The sequence below is a fragment of the Corvus hawaiiensis genome, chromosome 21 (genome assembly GCF_020740725.1).
Source record: "Corvus hawaiiensis isolate bCorHaw1 chromosome 21, bCorHaw1.pri.cur, whole genome shotgun sequence".
In the NCBI taxonomy this organism is placed as follows: domain Eukaryota; kingdom Metazoa; phylum Chordata; class Aves; order Passeriformes; family Corvidae; genus Corvus; species Corvus hawaiiensis.
The window spans coordinates 9,663,594-9,689,174 of NC_063233.1; the positions used below are offsets into that span (position 1 = coordinate 9,663,594).

Here is a 25,581-nt window from a genome sequence, read left to right on the forward strand (position 1 = left end):
TGTTAACCAAGGGAGTTGTGCTCCTCAAGGGCTCCCTCAGGGCACCATTTCCCAAAACAACCCCACGCTGGCCTTCAAGCCCTGTAAGCTCTGCCACAGGGACCATCTGCAACAAATCTGCCCAGGAAATATGAATTCAGACAGCAAAGGCAGTGTCCAAATGTGATTTTGCACATGGTTTGTGGGTCAGATCAGAACTGTGAAATGCCATTGACTGTTATCAGCCAATATTTTTTAAATGTTTTTTTCTGGGGGGTGCAGCTACCCCACTCCTCAGCTCCAGATCCAGCCCTCCCTGCACCAATCCTTCCAGGTCTGATCCAGTCTGGGTTATCCCAAGAGAAATAATCAGCCTCTTTTCAGGGTTTGGGAAGGGAAAAGTGCAAGGGAAAGAAGAAATGTCAGAGAAGCAAGAGTACAAAAAGGACACCAGATTAGACAAGAAGAAAACAGAGAGCGCCAGAGGGCTGAGGGTGTCCCAGACATTGGAAGAAGCACACAGGAAAAAGGTGACAAGGCTGGAGAAGGGCCTTGGAAAGCAGAAAACTGTCTCATTTTCCTCACTGCTTGCCTTAGTCAGGTAGGAAATACTTGAAACCAGGAAGGCAGCACTCCCTGGCAAGCCAGGTACAACTGGGAAATGAGGCTCCCATTACTCTCTTCAGCCCTTTGAGAGCTGCCTCCTCCCAAAACACAGCACCCAGGGACCTGCATGGAGTGTGGAGGGAAAGGCTCCTCCTAACTCACATCCCTCCAGACTTTGCAGGGATTTTACTGACACTTTCACACATGCAGAGCTGCAGGGCTACACCTTATCCCAGAGGAAGGCACCTCTCTGGGGTGAGGGATGCAGGGCAAACCTGGAATAACCTTCCCTTGGGAAGTGGGTGCAGCAGAAGCAGCTGGTGGAGGGTCTCAGCTGGTGATCCCACAGGACCCTCACTCTGCAGAGGCAGCCAGGCCACAGTGTCACAGACAAAACCAGGGAAGCAGAGGAGAGCTGGGTAGCCCAAGCAGTTAAAGAAGGTAAAACCAAACAAATGAGAGCAGTAGGAAAAAACTAGTAAGTGGGAAAGAAAATTAACAACAGACAAGTTCCTCTCTTTCTTTCTCATCTCTGAACAGTGATGCCAAACACACAACTCCTGCTCCAGGCTCTCAGCTTTGAGCAGGTTATGGACTCAGATACAGAACAAAAGCCACAGCAGTGGTTTCACTTACGCTTGCATAGTTGTAGTAGCAGTGTGAAAGCTGAAGAGGTTCTCTTTTGGGAACCAGGTTCGTATGGGGACATCATCTGCAAGAGAGAGAGAGCAAAGCCTGAGCACCCAGTAGGCACAGACATCCTTCAGCCAGCCAGATTTCCTTCCCAAGCTCTTTCTCTCAGGACTTTCCTTCAGCATCCTGCCTTGACTGAACAGGAGATCAGGAGTCTCATCCTCCTCATATAAATGCACACTGCCACTAAGTGCTCTGTAAATTCCTGCTAAGCCAGTCTATCAGGCTACTAAGTGAAGAATAAAAGCTCTATCTTAAGCATAGGAGATTAGAATAATTCAAGAATTACAGAAGTGACATTTGAACTAGGAAAAAAAAACAGGGAAAAGAAACATTTTTCATTAAAAGCGTTTTCCAGTCTCTGCCTTTTCCTTTATACCATTGATTTAAACTGTCCCATTCCTCCAATCCTTTCTGATACAGCCTAGTAGAAGATGAAAAGTGTTTACCTTCCACTCAGAACAGTAAGCCTGAAATATCCTCTCTTTTTCTGCCATGGAAGTTTCAACAAACCCCTCACACACCTGCTCCTGCTGACTTGGCCTTCAGGAGTTCCTCTGGTTTGGAAGTCAAACCACCCATCAGCTCCAACAACCTGCAGGTAACTGAGCTGATTTAGTCACCTCTGTTTGTAAACTGCCCTGCCCATCACCTTCACTGAACGACCACTAAGACAAAAAGGAAAATAAGTCACCAATTATGTGTGTGGTGACCAGGAGGAGGAACCTGCCCAAGCTGAGGCTGCAGTCAGGCAGGCAGGGAATCAGAGGGGTGTGGAAATCCACTGGCACAACACCTGTGAGATCTCAGTGGGCTGGATTCCTGGGGTTTGGGGCTGCCTGATTTTTCATCTTGCTTCACACCCAGTTTGTGGCTCCCTTGCCTAATGCCTTGCCCCATGTTGCTGATTGTGTCTTGCTTCAGTCATTCAAGTCTTCAGATCTGACAATATTTAATATTCTGGCATTGTCAAGGTATTTTTTACCTCACTTTCACTTGGCCCAAGCCCAGTCAAGCTCTACATGCCCTCTGCAGGCATAATTACTACAGACCAGCTATCTTACCAAATGTTTTGTGCAGATCATCACATCCTACAGATTATTCCCTGAAAGTACAGGAAGTGCTGCAATTACAGATGCAAAAAATGCTAACTGCAGCTGGGGAGCCTTCCTTTGAAGTGCAGCTTCCAAGAAATCTATAGAAAGCTGTACCAGACACTCCTTCTCAGCTCACAGTTTACGTCAAGTCCTGTTTAAAGGCACTCCAAGGAAATATATGTACGTTAAATGAAACTGCATTTCAGTATGCTAAAGACTTCTGATGCAGTCCCAAAGTCTACTCTCCTCCAAAACACAGAGACAGAAGCAAAGCAGAACAACCCAGGCTGTAAATGAATTACTTGTTTGAAGCCTCCGACCCACAGAAGTGGTGAAGGAGAAGTTGTACAAATTCCTTTTTAGCCAACAATTCCGTACAGGCTTCTCAGGGACTACTCATCTCAAAGCACTGACAATCTCTCAATGTGTTTTACAGCTTTTAAGCCACTAGCTTTGGTTCAAAGCAGAGCTTATGAACAACAGCTAATATCCTTAGGAGGCTTTGCATGCACCATCACTGGGAGCTTTTTCTCCTTTTCTCATAGATTGGAGTTACCTTAGGAAATATATCCCTGCCCTCCACACAGCACTCAAAGGAGAATAAAGGATTTGGGACCCTTCAGAGGGTAGAACATCAGCAGAGGAGCTCACAGGTGGGGACTGGGCAGCACAGCTCAGCTCCAGAGCTCATTCACTGAATTAAAATTCAGATTACGGGTATGGCTGTTGCTGCCAGGAACAGGCAGCACATCCTTTCTGGCCAGGCAGAGCAACTTGTTCTCCTTTCTTGTCACCATCAACTGTGAGGAAACTGTGGAGGAGCCACGGGCTTGCTAAGACTGGAGGGACACCACCACCACATCCAGCATCTCCAGCCACTTCCCACTGCACCCAAATCCCAGCACCTCTGTCCAGGAGTGGCTGTGTCTGTATCAGATGCTGGGAGCAGCCCAGGAGATGACAGCTTGTACTTCCCTGGAACGGTGTCAGGCATCATAAACTCAGCATCAAAATCCATACTCAGGGATGCCAGAGGGGCCTGGCTGCTGTAAGTGTTGGTTTGCAGCAGCAACTTGTCATGTAAATGCAAACAGAAGCAGCACTGTCAGGTGAACCCCTGGGGAAATCAGCCTCTCCTGCCTCCACTCCTCTCTGCTCCCTTTTCCCTGCTAGCCAGGCAGGAAGGACATGCCAGGGAATTCTTCTTGCAAAGAGAAGAATGTTCCCTGAGAACATTGAGCAGGGAAGAAAGGAGGGAATGAAGTCCAACACTGTGTAATTTGCTAGTATCTATGGGAAGCCCCTGAGGTGGCACTACATGAGTGGCTTCCAGCGCTGCAAACAAGCATTTTGGGAACACACCAAAGTACAGAACACCATAACCTGAGCTGAGGCTCCCACAGAGCAGTTCACAAAGACTTCCACTGCCCAGCGAGAGGCAGAGAGAGGATCCTGCTCTGAGCTGCCTCTGGGATGAGCATGGATGTAGGGCTTTGACAGAGTCCTTCCTCTCTTGCTCTTCCTCCACAGAAAAGGAGCTCACTGAGCTGCATGAAGGTGTCATGAAAACCACCCAGAGCAGCCACTGATGACCAGGAGCTTGGATGAGCTGGCCTCCAACTGAGCTCAGCTTATTTCAAACTCCTCCTCTGACAACCCCTTTCCAGAAACGCTGGTCTCAGGTACCAGAAGGGCCCAGAATCAAAACCGTGCTGGGATGAGACGAGTGTCACCTTTGGTGTCACCCAGCACTCACTTACCAGACACTCGATCGACACTGTACATCCTCTCCAGCCTTTTCCTGTGCCACCCAGCCTCGCCAGGTGGGTGCTGCTCCAGCTCAATGGATTGCTGGGAAGGGGCAGCCAGCCTGGTGCAGTTGGGGCACTCCTTGGAGCCCTGGCGGCCGCCTGGCCAGGCCTTGCAGTGCCGGACGCCGTGCGAGCCGCCGGCGCCGTGCCCGTGGTGCCCGTGGTGACACTCCTCGTGGGCAGCCCCCTTCATCACCACCAGTTCCATGCTGTCATTCTCGTGCTCCGACAGCATCGGCCTCTCGCCGGAGATGGTGTAGACTCGTGGCTTCGGGCCCTCGCTCGGCATCTTCTCCGCCTGCTCCTCGGTGAAGCTCCTCTCGAATTTGCCGTCCGAGATGACCGAGAGCCTGCGCTTGTTCTGGGCCGCCTGCTGCATCTCAGGGGAGTCCTCCTGCCCGATGTAGGAGTCTGCCAGCAGGTGATCTGAAACGAAAGGCACATTTTCCTTAAAGCAAAGCCCCACAGACACTGGAAAATTCAAGAGGCTCTTTGCTACTGCTGTGTAAGGGAGACAGATACAGGAGGTCCCTGCAGGAAGCGTTTCAGATGAGCCTGTGCTCACTGCCGCCTTCTAAACCTCCAGAGCAGGCACTGAAATGAGAGATATTTCTCACAGAGGCCCAATATTTTAAGCACGTGGCGCCACCAAACAAGGCTAGAAGCAAAAGCAGGTCTCACTGCACGGCCTGAAAATGCTGCCATGCAAGACAGCCCTGGTTCAGCTGCAGCCCTGCTCAGCCACACGAGGGCTACGGAGCCGGTCACAGTCTGCAGGACAAGGACCAGCACCAACTTCTCCAAGTGCCAGACTCTGAGTGTTTGGCACGTTAAGTTCTTTCAGAACACTGGCAAAGGGGTAAACCAAGAAGGTTTGGGGTTGGTTTTTTTTTTCCTCCTGATTTTCTGCCAGGTGGTTTGACATGAAAGAAATGCAGCAAGATGTCAGCTGACAGCTGCAGCACAGCACCCTGCTGCCGGCACACCCCGGTCTCACAGATGGCCACGGCACGGCCCGTGGGAGCTGTCCTGAAGGAAAACACAGCCACTGCCTTTGTAGGGTAGGAAGATCGAAAGGAGAGAGGCCCATGAGTGCAACTATCTTTGGAGCCCACACACTGGATGAAGTGCCAGGAAATCTCAGCATTTCCATGGCAATTCCATGCATGAACCCAACAGCAGCTCCCACCCACCTGCTAATCCTTTTTCAAGTGGCTGTTAATTACCTCTTACACTTCCCTTCAGATGGGAAGCAGCTTGGGGACTGGCAAAAAGGCTCAGCAGGGAGTGCATTATTTATGTGATTACTACCCAAAAAATGAAATCATTAGTGTCCAGCACAGACAGAAGCACCTAAAACAGAGGCAGAAAGCAAACCCAAGCCTTTACTTCAGTAGATATTTAAGGAACATAATTTCTTTAGCTACTGAGTCATGACCTGGAAGAATTAGTCCACAATTTGAAGGCTTGGCTACCTTGTAACTGCCCATGAAGTGAAGGAGGAAGAGGAGACCTACCTCTGGACAAGAGTGGTGGTGTATGTGAGTAACATGGACCTTTCACTGCTGCCTATGAAGTGCTCCAGTGCCCCTCTGAGAGGAGCCCTCCCAAGCTGAGGCCATACACTGTCAGCTTTTGACTCTGAAATCCATCCTAGAATGTGCTCACATTGCCCAGGGCCTCTCTCCTTGCTCAGTTTGCAACCAGAACCGAGCTGGTACCAGTACAGGGTGTCACCCTTGTCTCATTTTTCTGCTTGAGATACAACTTCCTCCAGCGCTAATAGGAAATAAATCCATCTCTGCTCAAGGAGTGACTGTCAGGGCTGTTCAGGCTGACACAAGTCAGGTTTCCTTTCATTTGTCTCCTCACAGTCTCTGGATACTGGAGCTGGCAGTTCTGTGACTCCTGGAGCTGGCCAGGAGGAGACACTGTAGGAGTCCAGAAGAAAGAGCTGTGCCTTTTGAACCTGCAGCTGATGCTCTGTCCAGGCTTCAAAAATCCATGCCCAGGTGTAGTGAGGGGTAGTGCCCCTCAGATACTGCCCAGGTAATGTGAAAGGCTGGCAGGGCTCTACTTGCCCCATGGTCAGCGTGGACATCTGCACCTGCTCTAGAAGGGACCTGATGGACAACAAGGACCATTCCAGTGGAAGAAGGTGCTCCACAAGCTGTCATCCAAAAGTATGTACCCACCTGCAGGGTACAGCATCACAGAGCAAACAGTGCAGAGAACAGTCACAGGCTCCAAAGTGTCTCCAAGCACGTGTCACCCCTCAAGAGGCAGCAGGTCCCCTGCATCTGCTCTCCGCAGCTCATATCCTCCCCAGCTCCAGGATTAACTGTGCTCTAGAGTAGGCATGTCTTGGGAAAACACCACCAAACGACTCCCTGAGATTTGCCAAGAACTGTGCTCGCTAATAGTGCCAAGCAAACCATTTTTAAAATTAAAAACAAAGGCCAGCTCTAAGTACTCGTCTCAGCTTGTCAAATTTACTAATCTGTGTGGGCACAGTGACGCTACAGATTTCTTAAGACACCACAAAATCGTGGCTGACAGCTGCCCCTGTTCCTTCTGAAACTGATACTTGTATGGAAGATGCACAGCCTCCTCAGAGGGAACACACAGGAGTGTCACCTTCACTCACACACTGACAGCCCTGGAATTCAGAGATCCAGGAATTCCTGAGCTCGGGGATCTGTGGCTAAATGGAAAAATGAAGTCCCCAAAGCATAATATGCCTGAAAATGCTCATGATCACAAGAGCAAAGAGATCAATTCCAGTCTCTGTTTTATAAGCACTGAGGTCTGTTCAGCTCCATAAAATTTACGGACATGTAAGTGGGCCATGACTGGTTTCAAGTAAGAGTCAATCTTTTACTGAAATCCTGGCAGGACTGACCAGATATATTTGACATAAACTACCTCCCTGATCTAGCATAAAAAATGTGAGGATAATTCTTTCTTCCTACCTTACTTGTCCCCTCCTCAAGGTGTTTTCACTTGTACTTATGTAGGAGTTTTCATGATCTACACTACAAAGGGCTGCCAGCACACCAATGTGCTTTCTTTTTGTAAAACAATTGGATAATTCTTCATTTTCATTCAATTTAGCACCTTCAGTAATTACACATTGGAGAAGCAACTTCATATGCAAGGGAGTATGAAGCTTTATTCAAGAGTAGTTGTTAAGAAAGAATTTATCTACAGAAAAAAAATAGTGTGGAAGGAAAAGAGATTCAAACATCCATCATAATGAATTATTGGCCTCTAAAACAGAATTCACACCACTTCAGGAACCTGTGCATTCACATACACGAGGTCACACACACCAGCAGGCCCAGGATGTGACCAGTGACCCTTGTCTGTGTTTGCATCGAACAGGATCCAGGTGCCAAAGCACTGCACCTGTTGCCATGATGGCATTTGAGGTTAATAGTTTGCTTCTGCTTGGAAAGAAGTCAGGCTGGTTCAGGAATCAATGCTGAACTAGAGCTGAGCCACAGGGATGTTGGGTGAGGAGAACCAAGGGACACTAACTCAGCAATGACTGGAGCTGCCTTCTGGAGTCAGCTGCAGCAGGCTGCTGTTAACACCCTCGCCTCTTACTGCTGCTCCCTTCTTTTCATTTTCACATCGCTGTTGCCATCTCTCCCACTCCCAGCTGCCACATCAGCCTGCCACGGTAGCCCTGGCCAGCGTGACTGGGCAGCTTGGCACAGCTCCCTCCTCTCCAGCTGCTCCAACACAGCTGACCTGGGAACGACTCTGCTCCCCCACCTGCCCTCAGGAGCAACACCTGTGTCTCACAGAGCTGCAAAGCTACTTAGGACCAGATAAATCAGGGTCCTCAGGTTCTTTTCATCTTGATTCCTGCTCTACATGGATTTGTTGTACACGAGGGACTGAGCAGCAAGACAAAGGGAAGACGACCAGTGTGCTTGATTTGTAGATCATGTGTCCATTGGTACCAGAAACATCCAGATGGCATTTCCATCACTTCCCTGTCTACCTAGGCCAAGTCCAGCAGGGCTTGACATCCACTCCTGAGGGCCAAACCACTTCTCACTCCCCTTGTTAGTACTTGAACACACATCTTTTTGTCTTTTTGGCTTCACTTGCTCCTGTCTGACATTTCTTTCTTCACCTTCCACACAGCACTGCCCAACACAGGGCACATGCATGACCAAAGACTGACAGCAGTGATAATTTGTGCTGGGCAACTGGCAGTGTCTTGGGAAAAAAAGAATCCACATTCTCAGTACATGTAGTTCCTGACAATTAGGCATTTATTAGTATTAGATACTTACAATACATCCTTTCTCATTCAGTAACTCCAGCCTGAGCACTCACTCTGACTTAGGGAACTGAGAAAGGACTTGCACATTTTTCCTTTCACTGCCACCACGTTTCTCCAGAGCAGGGAACGTGCTGGGATCAGCCCCAGCTGCCTGATGCCCATCCACAGCTGTGGAGCCAAACTCCTATCTGCTGCAGACTGCCTTGTGACCCTGTGGGATGAGGAGTTTATAAATAAAGGCAGAATACAGCCACAAGGCATAGACAGAAGCTCCAAATTTATTCCTGTATTTAGCAGCTAAACTGATGATTAAAGCACCTTAGATTTAAAGCCTCTGCTCCAGCATCAGAGGCAGAGTGGCAAAGGGGAATCCAGACAAACCCTATTAAAAGAACATCTGTCATCTCAGCAAAAAAAAATTCAGAGAGACAGTTCTCTCTTCCCTGTTCCTCCTCAGCTGGAACTCTCTGGGCCTGATGTTTATGACAATTAAGTTCCAACTTTAAATGAAAGAACTGCTGTAGTCACTGAAGATGAATGGAAAGTTTTGAGGTGTACAGCACATGGAAGTAGGAATGAAGTTAATGATGTTTTTACCTTGCACCAGAAGGAATCCAGGTGACTCCCTCAATGAGGAGAGCAGAGAGGTGCTCTGACCAGAGCAGAGGGCACTGCAAAACCCTTAATAACCATTCAAACAGCACAGCTGAGCAGTTTCTCTTGCAATCCCAACTCCAAGACCTCCCACATGCCTGTCACTGCCCCTCAGGTGTGCTGGCAGGTCCTGGTCCCCTCTGCTGCCTCTCAGAGACAATGCAGAGCTTCCCCTCATGCCAGCTCTGTTCTCCCAACATTGTGACCCTTGGCACAGGACGGGCAGCCCACCCTGCTGGGCCCAGGGCTGAAATGTGATCAAGAAATAGCCGCGGGAAAAAATGGGAATTTTGTTCAAGTTATTGAAGCATGAGGCAGAGATATAAAGATGAGAGATACAACAATAAAAAAAGGTCACAGTGGCATTTCAGCCATGCAGTAGCTTCAGAGCCAAGTGAGTAGACAGAATCACAGAATAGCTGGGGTTGGAAGGGATCTCTGGAGATCATCCAGTCCAACCCCCTGCCAAGGCAGGGTCACCTTGAACAGGTGACACAGGAACACATCCAGGTGGGTTTGGAACATCTCCAGAGAGGGAGGCTCCACAGTCTCCCTGGGCACCTGTCCCAGGGCTCTTTTTACCTTCCTCATGCTGAGGTGGAACTTCTTGTGGTTTAGTTTGTGGCCGTTGCTTCTCGTCCTGTCGCTGGCACCACTGAACAGAGTCTGGCAGCATCCTCTGACACCCCCAGGAGATATTTATGTGCATTAATCAGATCCCCTCTGAGTCTTCTCTGCTCCACACTAACCTGACCCAGCTCCTGCAGTCTCCCCTCACATGAGAGATGCTCCAGACCCCTCATCATCTTTGTAGCCTCCACTGGAGCCTCTGCAGCAGCTCCTTGTCTTTCTTGAGCTGTGCACAAGGACATGCACAGTGTTCACTATGGATTCCCTGAGGTCTAACCAAGCCAGCCCCACCATGGGCACCCTGACCCCGCTGCTCCCGAGGAGGGAACGTCACACACTTCCCTGCAAAGCCACAGGGAACAGGCAAAGGCTGCTTCTGTAAGGGAGCTGCTCTGAGAAACCAGAAGGTCACTTAACTATGACAAAATGGTTCCAATTAGTCTTCTCTGCTCTAACGGGCTTTGAAAACAAACAAACTCGAGACAGCATTGACCTGGCGTCTCGTAGGTGAGCAACCTTTTAGTCTGGCCTGTAACATTAATGTGAATAGATGAAATTGCTACTGTGAGACAGGACCCAAAGGAGCAAGTGGCAGCTCCATCACCGGCCTCGGCATCTCCATGGTAACACCGTGACCTACGTCTTTGTTCCCTTTATAAGCCATCCACATATTCCCTAGCAAGTTCCAGGATCCACCCACACCACGCTTGCACTGGCTGATGCTGGAAGCGGCCTGAAGCCCTCAGAGATGAGATTTCACATCCCTGCTCTGTCCTGAGCTCAGGCCACCTACAACTCCCTCCAGAACAAGGGCTCTTCCTGAAAAGGCCACATCTGCCTCATCAGCACAGGGATACACCAAGAGCAGGGCCAGGTGCACTGCTGGGTCTGTCCTGGGGACAGGACAAACATCCTCTAGAAAAAAGGCCACCCTGGTGCTTACCCTGAGCCAGGCTCTGCTGGCAGCTCCATAGTCTGAATGTCCCTCTCAGAGCACTGAACAGCTGCAGCTTTACTTGCTGGTGGCACATAAAGCTCAGCTCGCAGGTCACTCAGCCTGAAGCACCTGCGAAGCCTCACCTGGCGTTTCTCCAGCCCCATGCCAGTTTCTGGCAGCATCAGGAAGCTCCTCTGTGTGTGGCTGATCCAGTGGCACAGGCACAAACATGGCTTTGCTCCTGCCACCCCTCCCCACTGCCACTTGGCTTGGGGAAGCTCACAAGGGCCCTCTTCTCCTTACACGCTCACATTGATGACTGAGACATCATGCAAGAAACAAAGGGAAGACACAAAGATTACTTTTTTCGAGCTTAAAAAGAAGCCTTTTCCAGTTTCAGGTAACTGGCCCCTTTGGTTTGTCCTGATGCCAACCAGTAGCCATGCTGGTTTAGCAGGAGTCACGGAGAATTTGGCTTAAGGCCTGCTAGGCAGCTCCTGCCCAAGGCCCAGCACCTCTGCAGCACCAAGGACACCTTGTCTCTCTCTCTTCCTTCCCACACAGCTTGCCCAGAGCAGCCAGTCACAGCAGGCAGCCTGGTGCTGCATCCCACAGCCCCACACTCCAGCAGCAGCAGCTGCCCTCCCAATAACCCCTCCAAGCAAAACAGATCAGAAGAGTAACAGGAAAAAAACCCCACAGCTCCCTCCCAATCCTTGTGTCTGAATGCCAGCTCACCAGGACGGATCCCTGCTTCCCCAGACAGGAGGGAATTTCTCAAAGGCTCTGCCTGCTGTCCTTTTCAGTGTCACTGCCCCATGCCCTGGTACCTCTTCCTCTCACAGTCCCAGAACACGGAGATAAAATCCAATGCATTATCTCAGTGTGGGGCCTCTGACACCCAGGCTGGAGCATGTCCAAAATTCCATGAGCTCTGCAAGACTCTGAGTGATTATTTCTTCCATGCTTTATTCTCTGCAGCCTTTTTACACTTCCCTTTCACAACATTTCGATCCCTTTCTGCATCTTTCTTCTAAGTCTGTCCCAAGGGACACCCACCTCTACATTAAAAGGTACCAGAAAGCTACAAAAGTTAGCAAAGACTCTGGGCACAGCCTTGGAGGCAGAATGAATGCTGAACATGGCAGAGTGCTCTTTGTAGGAACCTTCCCAGACCTTCAGCCTGCATGAATAAGCCAGCAATTAATAGAAGCAGGAAGAGAGCAGGAAGAGAGCAGGAGATGCATCACTACCCTGGCACCAGCTCCCTCAACACATCCATATCCTGTTACCTGCAGCACAGTCCAACCTTCCCTTTCTTTCTGATTCCTCAAAATATCTTAAAGATCAGGGGAAAAAAATCTGAGTGATCCCAAAGGGACAATTCCTCCATCCTCTGCATTCATAGCCCATCAGCAGGCAAGTGCCCTGTTCCAAAAGGGAAACAAAGGGAAGAAAACTCTGTATTGTCATCATCCCTGACATAACCTCTGAGAAAGAGGAGAGGTAAGTGCACCTCCCCAGTCACCTGGAAAAAAACTCTTCCAGAATAAGGCACTGAAGAGTTGCATAGGAATAGTCACACAACATTTCTGAGCCACAAAGTTCTTGGATCTCACATTGGGAAGAAGCAGAAGTTGTAACCACCAACAAACGCTCCCCCTCACCTTTTCTCCCTCCAGGTACACCCTGCAGCACCTGCAAGCCTCCCTACCTCGTGCAGCTGTGCAACTCCACAGCCACTGCCCCAGCAAAGCAAGCAGAGCATGAACACAATGCGCTTTTACTGCAAACAGGAGGCAAACACAGCCCTGCACATAACTCAGCCCTCGTTCCAATGCTTGGACGAGGCAGCTGGCCTGTCCTGCTGATCTACAATCCCTCTGCACCTCTTCATTACCACTCCCCAATTTCTCCAAGACATTCTGCCACACACAAGCTCTCCAGAGGAGCCACCACAAATAGAAGTTACGACTGAAGAAGCAGCTTTTTGATCGGCTGTGGAATGTGAAATTATGAGGGATGCAAAAGCCATTGCATCTTTTCCTTTCCTTGGAATCAAGGGACTAAGAAGATAAAAAAAGGCAAAGCAAAATGAAGAATCCCCAGAGAACAAAGTGCAGCAGAAGTGGAGCAACTTGGGGCAGTGTCTGCACACGTGGCATCTCCCTCCATGTCTCCATGGGTCTCCTGGGGCTGCCTGGGGTGTCAGAGTTTCACCCCTCTGCCGAGGATAAAGCAGCAAAGAACTGACATCCCAGATTCACACCTGCCTCACTTTCTGCACGAGGATTGCCCTATGCAGGGAGAGAGAAGGGTTCTGGCTCTTGGGTCCAGAAAAGGAGGATTCTGCCCTTCCCTCCTCTATTTGAATATGCCTTCATTGTCCCACTGATGGCTCTACCACCTTCCTGCTCCTCAAAACCCACAACTCTTTTCCCTCACTGCATTCATCAGTGACTTTAAGCCTTTCTTAAACCATTTTTTTCTAGACTGAATCAAGGCCTGCCTCCTTCCAGTCATATTTAGGCCAGAGCCTTCATCCTGATGCCATGAAGATTTTTGCCTTTTCTTTTATACCCCTGTTATACCTTTCTACAACTTCTGTTTTCTCAGTGCTTTTTGCCTACATTCTTGGACTTGTTTGTCAAGCTAAGAGACTCAACATTTTAGAAGCTTCGTAGCTGGGGATCAGTGTGCCCCAGAGCCCAAGGTCCTCTCCAGAACACATTCTGTAAACTGAGATAGAACCATCCAGGGGAAGGCTTCTTGGGGAGAGGGGCTCACTTGAGCCTCTCATTGGGGAATCTTTGATAGATCTGCTAATTAGTAACACCTATAATGTCATACCCAATCTTTTGGGCATATTCAGCGGGGTGCATTTCGATGCATATGACCTGGGCGTGTGCACCTAAGGATCCTTAAAATAAATACCAAGGTAAAATCCCTTTTCCCGTTCTAACTGTGTTTGACTCTTGATTTTAAGAGCAGGAAAAGGCATCAATCCCAGCTCAGTGTGCTGGCAGTGCAGGGAGCACCTGGGTGCACAGCTGGGGTTATGACAGCAGAAACAGGCCTGTCCCACCTGGTACAATACTCAAGGAGAAAGCTCAGAGTTGACACATACAGAGGCACTGAGGACTCAATTCTTTGGAGCACTGAGCTTTCAGGACCTAAGCCACCAACACATTCAAGTGGGAATCCAACCACAGGATGCAGGTGGGCTCCCCCCTGCTCACATTGCCTCTGCCTGCTCTCTGAGGAGCTGGAGCAGATTCACCTCTGCATCTGTGCTATGTCTTCAACTTCTGTAGCAGAGGCCCTTCCTTTGCGTCCCTGGAGTCACGGGGTGACACTAACCCTGCCCCATCACCCTGCCCAGCCAAAGGTGAAGCCTCCACAGCTTGCACAAGTGATCCTGAGATGGAATTTCTGCAGGAAGGAAAGACGTGACTTCCCTGTGATCGGGCTGCTGGGATGAACTAAAAGGAGCCAAATTTTCTACTCGCAGCGTTTTTTATTGGATAGCAACCTTCCTACTGGGGTTATTTATAAAGAAGTGTTACAGACTGTGTTAAGTTATACATTGCAGAATTTCAAAAGATGACTTAAAAATGACGATTCTTTTTTTTTTTTCCTCCCCTCTTCCTCAGAATTTAGAGTAATTTCTAGGGAATTTTATTTTTTTTCCAAGTGAATACTTAAGGATCCCATAAGTATCGTGGTATTTCCAAGTGTCTCTCACTGCTTGATTCTTGCCTGTGGCAACTAAATTCACTTGGATTCAAAAACGATCTCAAGGCTGATACACCAAGGGGCAGTGGGTGAAAAGGCTTCCCTGGAGAGCTTATGGATGTCACAAGCACAGAGAGGGCTGAAATGCTGCTCTGGGGAGCCTGGCTGTGGCACATGATCCAGGAGTCACTGGATCAGCTCCATTTCCATGCCCTCCTTACAGTCAGAGAGCAACCAGGAGCACCCCAAGGATGAGTTAAACAGCAGCTTTTTAAGGGCACATCAGAGAGGCTCCCACTCCTTGGATCTGACCAGGGCTCCCCAGGCCTCAGGCACCTGAATGGATCTGAAATTTCCTCTTATCTCCATCAGAAAGTCTCTGCCTGGCCCCAACATGACCCCACAGGTACTACAAGGGCCCTACAAAGCGAGCAGGAGCCAACACTTCTCCCTGTTGGAAACTGGGGTGAGGAGGCTGAAAAAAGGACTGGCAAAGAGTCCAGGTGACAGGAGCAGCTGCAGAAATGGCCTCGATGGAAGGAACAAATAAAAGGTTTTGCCATTCTGGGAAGCTCCTGCCAGCCTGCCTCTGCACAGCCTGTCCAGCCCTCCCTTCCTGCTGCCCCACAGACACCTCAACTCAGCTGCACCAAACCCCAGCCTTTCTCTACCTCTACATGCTGTTCTTAGACCAAATATTGTACGTAAAGTGTTCCTGGGGTTCTTAATGAAAAGAATCCAAGAAAACTGCAGTACATTGTCTTAGAGCCTTTCCATTCACAACACCAGCACAATTCAGCCAAGGACAACTTGAAGGTCATTAGAACAGATCCAAGGAAAAAGGCAAGGACTCAGCTGGCTGCCAAAGACTGTGTGACTGCTCTTACAGCAAGAGGCATCTCCTGCACAGGCTTAAAACACACACAGCTTACCTAAAATGATAACATTACATTCTATTTAACAACTTTATCCCCTGCACAACAGCACAGAACAATTTTTTATTTGTTCACACAGTATTTTCTGCGGATTTCACAGGATTTTCTGTATGTTTTGTAATCAATTTATCATCTGAAAAATATTTTCTTTCATCACAGAGAAGACACAGCCCTGTTAGAAGTCAGGTGAGTTTATCTTATGGTCTCCTGCCCATCAAGAAGAACTCTTGATAAGCTGATGGGGACAATACCTACATGTAAAATACTGACACATTGGCCAGCACATGTGGTGCCCTCATCTAGACAAATCTCAGTTTAACTCGTTGAAGCAAACACTCGGAATAAACCCAGATGTTACCTCTGCCAGCAAGGATTCACAGAAGTGAACAGAATATAACTCACCTGTTTTCTATACCCCAGTGATAGCAAGACCCAGGAGTGCCAAACCAGTGCAGAAGCCTTGTGCAGGGCTGTCACTTCCCAGCTGAAACTTCTCCTAGGGACATCAGCTGCAGGGGTGAATTTATGACAGGGCATTTGTCCACTAACTGAACTCATCCCCACAGCCCACCCAAGCCTTGGGCCACCAAACTGCCTTTTCTCCTCGAGGGCGGCTCCTCCTGCCTCTCTGCTGCTGAGATCTCACTCTGTTTATGACAGATAAATAAATGCACTTTCGTTTTAAGGCTATCAACCACAGGAGCAGGCACACATGGACATAACCAAGGCACATCAGTTCTCTTACCTGAGCCGTTTCTGCCTTCAGGATGGTTTTGTGAAAGGTATTCTCCAAAAGCCCTCGCCGCTCTGTGTCCCAGCACCACGAGGCAGCCAAGGAGAGAAAGAGAGAGATGGGTGATGCTTAAAGGCCAAGGAAAGCAGGAACAGTTCAATACCAATGCACTGCTGTGCTCCTGCAGCTGCCACTCCCTCAGCCTCAGGTGACAGCCATGTAAATGCACTGCCAGAGCCGTGAGGCTTCCTCCTTACACACCAGGATTCCAGTGGTTCCGGTGGAACCTCAGTGTTCCCCTGGCCAAAGGGGGAAACAGAGCTGGACTACAAGTCCAGGACTACTTCAGGCTTTAGCTTCTCCATTAGAAAAATGAAAAATAAAGACCAGGAAGGAGGCACCTCCACCCCAGAGCCAACCACCACTCCAGGCTCCTACAGGTCCTGAATGCTCCCACCTGGGAGCCATCACAGCTCAGATGTGGATGCTAATGCCCATTTTACCTACCTGAACCTTACGTTCTCAAGCCCCAGCTATGTCAGTATTTGGATTACTGGACAAGCTTATTTGAGAGACTCCCACAACCTCCCACAAAAGCAGCTCCTGCTTCTCTGATGGATTCTGGTCCTGTGGATGACCGAGATTTTACTGGAATATATTAAGAATCAAGCAAGCAGGGTGGGCTCAACCCTTATCACACATCCAGGCCTACGTAAGAGAGCAAACCTATGAATATTCCAACCAGGGAAGAGCTTTCTGCTTGCAACCCACACAAAGGAAAGGAATCCTTGGTCAAGGCACGCATCCCTGGCATACAGTAACCTCCAGACTCCAAGTGCCAGGGCATTTGTGATGTCCTGGTGCTGTGACTGCTCTCCTGTACCCAACAGACCTGTGACTCAAGAGAGCCAATACTAGAGCCAGCTTTTCCCCAGCCATCCATTTCCCCAGGTTTGTAGAACAATCTCTCCAAGGTCTGCAGCATCCCAATCGGGCTGAGCTGCCACTGGGCAGCCCAGGGTGGATATTTGCAAAGAGGGAGGTGAAACAGCCACCCATCTCCTTGGCAAGCCAAGACAAACCAACAAACCCAGAGCTGAGCACCCTCAGCCCTCAAGCACATCAGCATCTCCTGGGGAAGGACAAGATTTGCTGCAACAGGGAAGACTCTCCATACTGAGGCATCACATCCCCCATCCTCCTCCTTCAGACGTGCTCAGCCTCAGAACATCCTCTCCAGTTCAACCTGCTGCAAAAGGCTCATAATGGCCATTAAATGTGTAAGTGGAAAATGGCTTTGACCTCCAAAACCACCTTCTGCTTTGCATATCCCAGCTTGTGTAGCCAGGATCTTCCCCACTGCTTTTATGTACCACCTCCCAGAGGAGAAAAGGTTAACAAGGCTCCAATGCACTTGCCAGAGTGACTCGGGCTGGAAGGAGTGGGAAGTCCATTTGTCATCCACAGCCAGCAACACAAGATCAATATGAACGATGAAGAAAGAGTAATTTAATCTCCCCGGGACTAAATTTCAGCACAGTCAAATGCAAAATGCTCTGGAGCGGCACAGCTGGAGCTGTGCAAGAAGAAAGGTTTAAGCTTCTGCATCTTTGCAGACTAACAGACAGTGCTGAGGTTTGCCCTGTTCCCGGATTCTTACGTGTCCAGTCCCAGGCTGTACCTTTAGACACTGGCTGGCAGTGGCAGCTGCCCAAACTGTCCTCCTCAGAGCTTAACACCCCCTGAGATGGTCACACAGAGGCTGTCACATGGGGAGCTCTACAATCAGCCCACGATCCCCACTGTGAAGAGCAAAGGGGTGACCTTCGTGGTTCACCCATCCAGGAGGACAAGCACCTCGTGGATGTTCCTGGAACCCTCAACCTTTCTGTCCAGGTAAAAAGCAGGACTTGATCCTGGAGCAACACACAAATGCTAAGTTGGGAACTGCAGTGTGGCTACTTCAGGCAAGTAGTTGAGTCACCATCCCTGGAAGTGTGGATGTGGCACCTGGGGACATGGTTTAGTGGTGGATGTGGCAGGGTTTGGTTTGCAGTTGGACTCACTGACCTTGGAGGTCTTCTCTAACCTAAACAATTCTATGATTTTAACATCAGGCTACTCAGCTGCAAGAGAATTCCTGAGCTGCTCCTGCATTCCATCCCAGAGGTGGTTAAAGCTCAGCCAAAGGCACGGCGTATCTCGCACGCCACCGGCAACAGCACAGCTTTGATAAGATAGCTGAGCATGAGATTCCAAGATCTCTTCCACCAAAATTACTGGGACTCCAAGGCTTCCCATGGAAATGTCCGTCCTTGCGAGGCATCACCAACACCATTCACAAACAGGGCACACACACTTACACCCTTGGGAAAGATTTTGAAGCTTCTCTTTTGCATCAGCAGTCATTCCATGTAGAAAAAATAACAGTGAGCAAGTTCTCAGGTAAATTATCAGTGAGAGAACATGGTGATTTACACAAAAAATGCTGAAATATGATGATAGTCTGTAACCAGTTCAAAAGCTCCACGAGCTCCAAATTCATCTGTCATTCTCTCCATTCATCTCTTCACCAGTGCCTGAAGCTGTTTTGTCTGTCTGAAAATGTGAACCAATGCTTTACCTTTAGCTTGCAAACCACAGGCTCAAAAAACCAGTACAAAGCACTTCCTAAGATCCAAACTGAAAACTGGCTAAGACAGTGCCAGAGAAGCACTGCTGCCCTCCAGCCCACCTTACTCCACGGTGAAAACAGCGTCACTAAGAGCCCAAGCTGGAAGGTGCTGCAGTGTCTCTAACCTCATTCTTGTTTCCCCCAGCAGAGGAGGGAGGAGGGTACAACCCCAAGTGCCAGAGCTCCCACAGAACAGGTCATACGCAGAGCTCTCATGCAGGTCAACAGCACAGAGGAGGAGCAGGGAGCTGCCCAAAAGCACTGCTCCCTGCCCAGGCTGAACCTGCAGTTCTGTCCCGGCCGTTCCACCCCACGGCTCTCAGATCCTTCAGGCCAACCCAAGAGCAAACAAACGTGGGCACAGCTCCCCAGCCACGGCGAACACGGCAACACTGCCTGCACAGCGCAGTGTGCAATGGGGGGTTTCCAGCCAATTACACTGCAAACTTCACACTAATTATTCTGCCTATTATCTCAGTGGTTCCCTTCTACATTCCCACTTTCCGAGTGCCATCGGCTTCTCCTTGGCTGTGCCTCAGCAGATCTCCCGCAGGTGTCTGCACGTGCCCTTTGCCAAGGGGACTCTGATGGCCACACTTGCTCCTTATGGCTACACTTGCTCCTTATGGCTACTTCCCCCTTGCCAAGCCTATTTTGTTCCTTCCCTGCTCTCACTGTGCTCACAGTCACCCCAGTTCACCAGCACTTGCTCGGATCATTAACGTGCCATTTCCCTGCTCCCCTTGGCTACCCATTGGCTTGATCAAAATAAAGTCAGAGCAAAATTCAAACAGATGGTAGCTGTTCTATTCATCCCATTCTTTTCTCTCTCTTTTATCTATTACCACAAGTCACACAATCAGACTTTTCTCTCAGCTCAGCTCTGCCTCCACTATCGCTGCCAATGGAGTTCAAGTCCCCTCATGCCATTGGACGGCCCTGGACAGAAACCCCTTCAACTGGGCTCCGAGCAGAGATACCTTGGGATAATTTTAACTGGCAAGAGATGAAAAAGAAAACTTGTTTCACATAAATGAGATGAAGTACAAGGTGCCTTACAGCTCCACGGGCCGGTGAGCTACAACCCTGAGTGTGTGACACTGCAAAAGCTGCATACAAATGAGCAGGTAGCACTGAGAGGTGATCAGCTGATGACAGGACAAGTTTAGCCCTGACTCATCTGGAGAGAGGTTTTCATTTTAGTGGCAGACCAGACCTGCATGTCACACAGTCAGCACAGCTTGATTTAACAAAAGGACATCAAGCAGGGACCAGGGCTCTAGCACGCTGTGCTGTTCAGTCTAAGCAGCACAGACAGGCCTCAGAAAACACCAGCACTTCCTCCAGCATTCCATCAGAACGGCTCCAGGGAGGGAAGGAGGGATGGGGCAGCACAACACAGGCAGCAAAGGCAGCTGCCCTTCTGGGGGCATTTTCCAGTACTCACTGTGCCTCAGATGTCAGAACTGGACTCGGGTCTGGAAGAGAACTGTGAAGAAGCACAGACAGTCTAGACAGAGATTTGCTCGAAGGAGCAAAGCCGCCAAATAACAAATATCTCAATTACAGTGTAATAAGCACAGAATGGCCTTCACGTCTCTGAAATAATCACATCAACAGGATAAAAGGGGCCTTGATGCACACAAGCAGCTATGAGAAATTGATGCACATAAATTTATCCACCAAACGGACACTCACAGAGTGAAGAAATGCAGATTGAAACACTCAGAGATACAGGAAAGACCTCAGATAACTCCATTTAGAGCACAGCAGCAAGCTAAGCAAAACCTGGACTATTCAGGAGTATTACATGGAAAAATAAAGAACACCCACCACCTTCTCGTGCTCCTTCAGAAGTAATGCCCAGAGGAGTTGCAGCAGGAATCTGTTGTGACAGCATCTGACAGTGCTACATCTCAGGCACATAGGAGAGAAGAGACCTGCATCATCAGGACCTACGTCCTCCTACAGCAGCAATCCCGCTCTTGTCACCAAGCAGAGAAGGGAACACCTCCAGCACATCCACAGTTAACAGCTCAGTCATTAAAGACTGTTGACACCTACGATATTTAAGCCTAATAGTAACAATACCCTGACAAAGATTAGTTTTCTAAAATATGTATGTAGAGAAATGGTAGCTGGAAAATTTTAATTTTAAAATTCTGACTCTCAATAAAGGGAGATTGGATATCAGCAATGGATCTCAGAGACCCCACAGTCTTGGAGCAACTTATGATCACGAAGTTTGGACAGGAGGAGAGAGGAAGTGCAGGAAGAAGTTAAAAAAAAAGGGCAATCAAAGACATAGTTCATACCACTCAACAGAAAATTCACAAGCAGGAAAGAAGAATTTAGACTCCATGAAGAGCCCCAAGCTAAGCCAAAAATCACTCAAGCAGCAAGAACCTGGGATAAGGTACATGTTCACTTACCTCTGCACTTTCTCAGTGAAAAATTTACCCTTTCACAACAACTAATGCCGTGTTCAAAGCCACTCTTCATCCCGCAGGAGAGAGGGAGTGAGACCGAATTCTTATCTCCCTGTGGCTATCTTGGACAAGATGCCAAGGTCAGGAAATTGGGCAAGACGAACCACACTCTCAACTTAAATATTTCCTGTGCTAACAACAGCAAGAAGAGATGGTTCTGGAACACCCAGCAAAAGCCTCATGTCTGTGTGCTCTCACCGTCACGCTCTCCCAAAGAACAGCTGTAGGCCAGCACAATACAAAGCAGAGCTGCAGGAAAACATCTGCGTTATTGCCACATTTGGGGTGCCAAGGTTTTCCTGTAGGTGTCAAGGCAGCAAGGGCAACGAAAGCCCATTTCTGAAGGGCTTTGGTTCATCTGCACCCTCGGAAAAGTTCTAAGGAAGCCAAGGAGCACAGGTCAGACACCCACAGCCAGGGCCTGGAGAGGCGCTGTCAGCGGAGGGGCAGCACCAAGGTCACCACTCAAGGACAACTGCGTCAGCCCTGCCTTCAGCACTGGGGCCCAGGAGCTGCAGGGCAATAAAAGCACAGGTAGGGAGGGAACAATCCCTCCTGACAGGGAGATCTTGCATCTAAGCCCTTTAGAGGTGATCAGCACAGCAGCACCAAGCACAGCCCCTTCCCGAGCGTGCAGGGCGCTGTAACTCCCCCAGGAGAAGACGACCACAGAGACCAAAGTCAGCAGCATCGTGGGTGCTCTCCACACTGTTGGCACAGGGCAATTGTGTCGAGAGTTTGTAAGGAGCTATTTAAAAGACCTAGCACACAACAAGCTGCATGGAGCTTAATTAATGCTCCTGGGACAGGAGACTCCCCTGAGTCGCTCTGCAGAGATTTTAATTTAAGAATCTACAGAGCCTGCACCTCCTGTTTGGATCCCATTACTCACGCCAGTAAACAAGCCCTGCTCCTTGCTCAGTGAGACAGTCAAGTGTGCACACACGCTCCAGCCACACGTAAGAAATACACACCGTGGCCACTTGGACTTGCAGCGGAACTCCAGGAGATGATTCTTCTCTCTAAAGAGAAGTCATGAGAAATATGAACAGGGCAGAGCCCAAGAAGATGCAGAGAAGCAGTCCCAGGGCATCTCCTCCTGCAGCACAAGAACAGGATGCCCAAGCTGCCTACACCCACAGGGCACATGATCATTGCAGCAGTACTACCCACACAGGTGACCCAAGTGCCCAGCCCTTGTGGGGTGGACAGAACAGTCTCTCTGTAGCCTTATCCAGCGTCCTGCAGAGTCCTTGCTGTAGATAAGGACACGGGGGATACATGGAGGAGCATCCAGGGCAGAGCAGAGAGGAGCTGTGCGTGATGTGCCCCAGGAAACCTTTCAGCAGGTGGGTCATTGCCACTGTAGGAATTCTAAGCATGACAGAGCGCATGGGAGCTGGGCTGAGCCGTGCCTGGAGCGGCAGGATGGAGGCACATGGACAGCACCTGTCACCACCAGCACCTTCTCCGTGCAAAGAGGCTCTGCAGGGAGCCCCTCGGCAAGTTCGCTGCCCTCCTCAAATGATTTTTGGATCCGGAATTTCTAGCACAGGCATCAACAGGGAGACACATAAAAGCACCTGTCCTGTGCCATGGTCTACGTGAGCAGACACTCCTCAAGGGCGTTATGTCCCCCAGCCCAAATCCACTCATAACTTTTCTGGTCAAACCACCTTAATTCACACTATCCAGAGACACCTCAGAGCTCCCACAAACCTGTACCTGCAGCTTGTCAGTAGTTACAGCAGGTATGGAGCAAACCAGAACCCCCGAGGCACCTCCTGGACTCCATACAGTTGATACAACCCAAGCAGCATCTGCCCACCCTGGTGTAGGCTAACAAGTCATTACGTTCAAAACACATTAGTCGCTCCCAAACACCCACACTAGCATTTGAAATCCTACCAATTACTGAGTGTGTTGTTTGTGTGACTGCCTAATCCCACTCCCAGAACCCCATCACAGCGCTTATGGTGCTTTACGTGTCATTTCTGTATATGCACCTGGCTGACATCACCACAAAGGATCCCACTTCCAAATCTCTGAATGCCGTGGGAAGCATTAATGTTTTCATTACTGGTTATGGACAGGGTGCAACAAAACATGGGGAAAAGTTGCAGGCTCTGCCTGGAGAGCTGTCCCTGGAGATACTCCAGAGTTTGAAGGATGGATTTCTTTACAACTCAAACAGATGGCAAGATACAGACACCTTTGCATCTCTTCACTTCAAGCCGTAAGACCTCTCTTTCCTCCCAGCACAGTAGAGATGCTGTAATGCCGAGTTACAGAGAGATGTGACTGAGATCTCTGAGCAACACAGATTGAGCCCTACACACAACTCCAGGTTATTCTAATGCAATTTGGTCTAACAACACAAAGGTGTTATATAACGCAGCTGAAAAGTTCATTTCTCCCAATTTTTCCCCAGCAGCAAAGAGCCAGTCTAGCTGTAGCAGAGACAGTGAGACACCTATCCCCTGGCACAGCTGTGCTTAAGGAACAGCTAAAAAGCTGCGCCAATGCCCCCAAATAGTCTCTGGATGACTGCTGTGACACTTGCACTGCAGCGTGGGAGAAGGGTCCTTTTATCTGGGAAAGGGTGCTAAAGCAAAGCTCATCTGTGACAGCTTTTTAAACCTAAGTACAATTAAACAGCAAATATATTTTCTCCGATCTCCCATGTTTGATACTGAAAAGCACTGGGACCAGGCAGTGAGTGAAATGCTACACTGTAAGACAAGCAATATAAAACCAGAACCCAACAATACAGAACCCAAATCCCTTAACTGGTCCATGTAGCTTGGGACGCTGCTGGAGAGGGCAGACGTGGTGGGTGCAGGTTTTCACAGAGCAGTTTTGCCATTCAAAGGAGCGAGACCCCTTGAAGGAGGCTGCTGACTTTGCCCTCGAACACGCACCCGGCATTTCAGCCGAGGAGAAACCACCGGACAAACTGACCGCGCTTCCGAATTCCCGAAGATCAGAAAGATCCATCCCTGACAAATCCACTTCTGACACACTCCTTGCCAACCCAGCAAATAAACCCCTGCGGGTGCTGTGGCCGGGCCGGCGGCGGGGACGAGTCACCTCTCCAGAGGCTGAGGGTCCGCAGGGTGGCACGGCCGCCCGCTGCCACCAGCGAGTGTGCAGCTGGTTTGGGGGGATCGGGGCAGCCAGCGACAGGGACCCACCGGCAGGTGCCATTCTCCAGCCCCGGGATGGCCCTGGGGGACAAACCCCGGGTCGTGCCCGCACCGGTGCCTGGGCTCGTCCCGAGGGTCTCGGGGCTCCCCCCAGCCCGGCACGGTCCCCGAGGCGGCCGGGGGCGAGCAGGGTCCCGGCACCGCGGGACCCCCCCGAGGCACCGCCCGCCGCGCCCCCGGCACCCACCTCACTTTGGCCGCCACGGACGACATGGCCTCGTTCCTGAGCGTCTTCCTTTTGGACACGGCTGTGCCCATATTCGCGCGGGGGGTCGCGGCCGGGGGAGCGCTCATCGCCGGGCCCCGCGGCTGCCCATGCCGGGGCGCGCCGCCGCCCCTCGCCGCCGCGCAGCCTCAGCGCCCCGCCATGCCGGCCCCCGGCCCGCGGCCCCGGCCCGCGCTGCGCTCCGCCGCGGCCGCTGCCGCCCCATTGACTGCGGCAGGAGGGAGGGAGGGAGGGAGGGAGGGAAGGAGGGACGAGCCCGCCCCACCGGCCAGGAAGCGCCGCTATATTTGGCCAGCAGCACCTCCTCCGCCCGCCTGACATCATGGCCGGGGAGGGGGCGCCGGCCCCGCCTCAGGGGCCGCGCGGGGCGGTGGGACCCCCGCCGTGGGCCGTGTGTGGCTGCAGCGGGAGGAGGGACGGGCGAGGAGACACCGCAGGGGGCTGCAGCTCCTCCCGAGGGGCAGCTCCCGTCTCTGCTCTCTGTGACCAGGGACAGGACCCGAGGGAACGGCTGTGTTAGGGAGGGTCAGGCTGGAGAGCGGGGAAAGGTTCTGCCCCAGAGGGTGCTGGGCACTGCCCGGGCTCCCCAGGGAATGGGCACGGCCCCGAGGCTGCCAGAGCTCCAGGAGCGTTTGGACAGCGCTGCCAGGGATGCCCAGGGTGGGGTTGTTGGGCGGATCTGTGCAGGACCGGGAGCTGGGCTTGGTGATCCTTGTGGGACCCTTCCAGCTCGGGATACTCAGTGGTTGCACGATTCTGCCTGAGGTGAACATCCAGCCATCAGCCGTCAGACACGGCTGCAAGGGGAGTCCCAAGGGTCTCTCCCTCCAGGCTCCTGTCAGGAAACAGACGTGGAACCTGCAAAAAAATCAGTCA

The 25,581-nt window shown here is 50.5% G+C and overlaps 1 protein-coding gene across 6 annotated transcripts in view; it reads right to left on the reverse strand.

Moving 5' to 3' along the window:
* NSMF (NMDA receptor synaptonuclear signaling and neuronal migration factor) overlaps window positions 1–24,827 on the reverse strand; it is a 46,665-nt gene extending 21,838 nt beyond the window's left edge. For all 6 annotated transcript variants that reach the window (XM_048325325.1, XM_048325322.1, XM_048325324.1 and 3 more), the window contains exons 1-4: window positions 24,667–24,827; window positions 16,123–16,184; window positions 4,136–4,612; window positions 1,222–1,297 (exon numbers count right to left, since the gene is read on the reverse strand). In XM_048325325.1, the coding sequence (XP_048181282.1) occupies window positions 1,222–1,297; window positions 4,136–4,612; window positions 16,123–16,184; window positions 24,667–24,773 (722 nt within the window). In that variant the 5' untranslated portion in view covers window positions 24,774–24,827. The remainder of the gene's footprint in view (window positions 1–1,221; window positions 1,298–4,135; window positions 4,613–16,122; window positions 16,185–24,666) is intronic.
* Window positions 24,828–25,581: the final 754 nt, after the last annotated feature.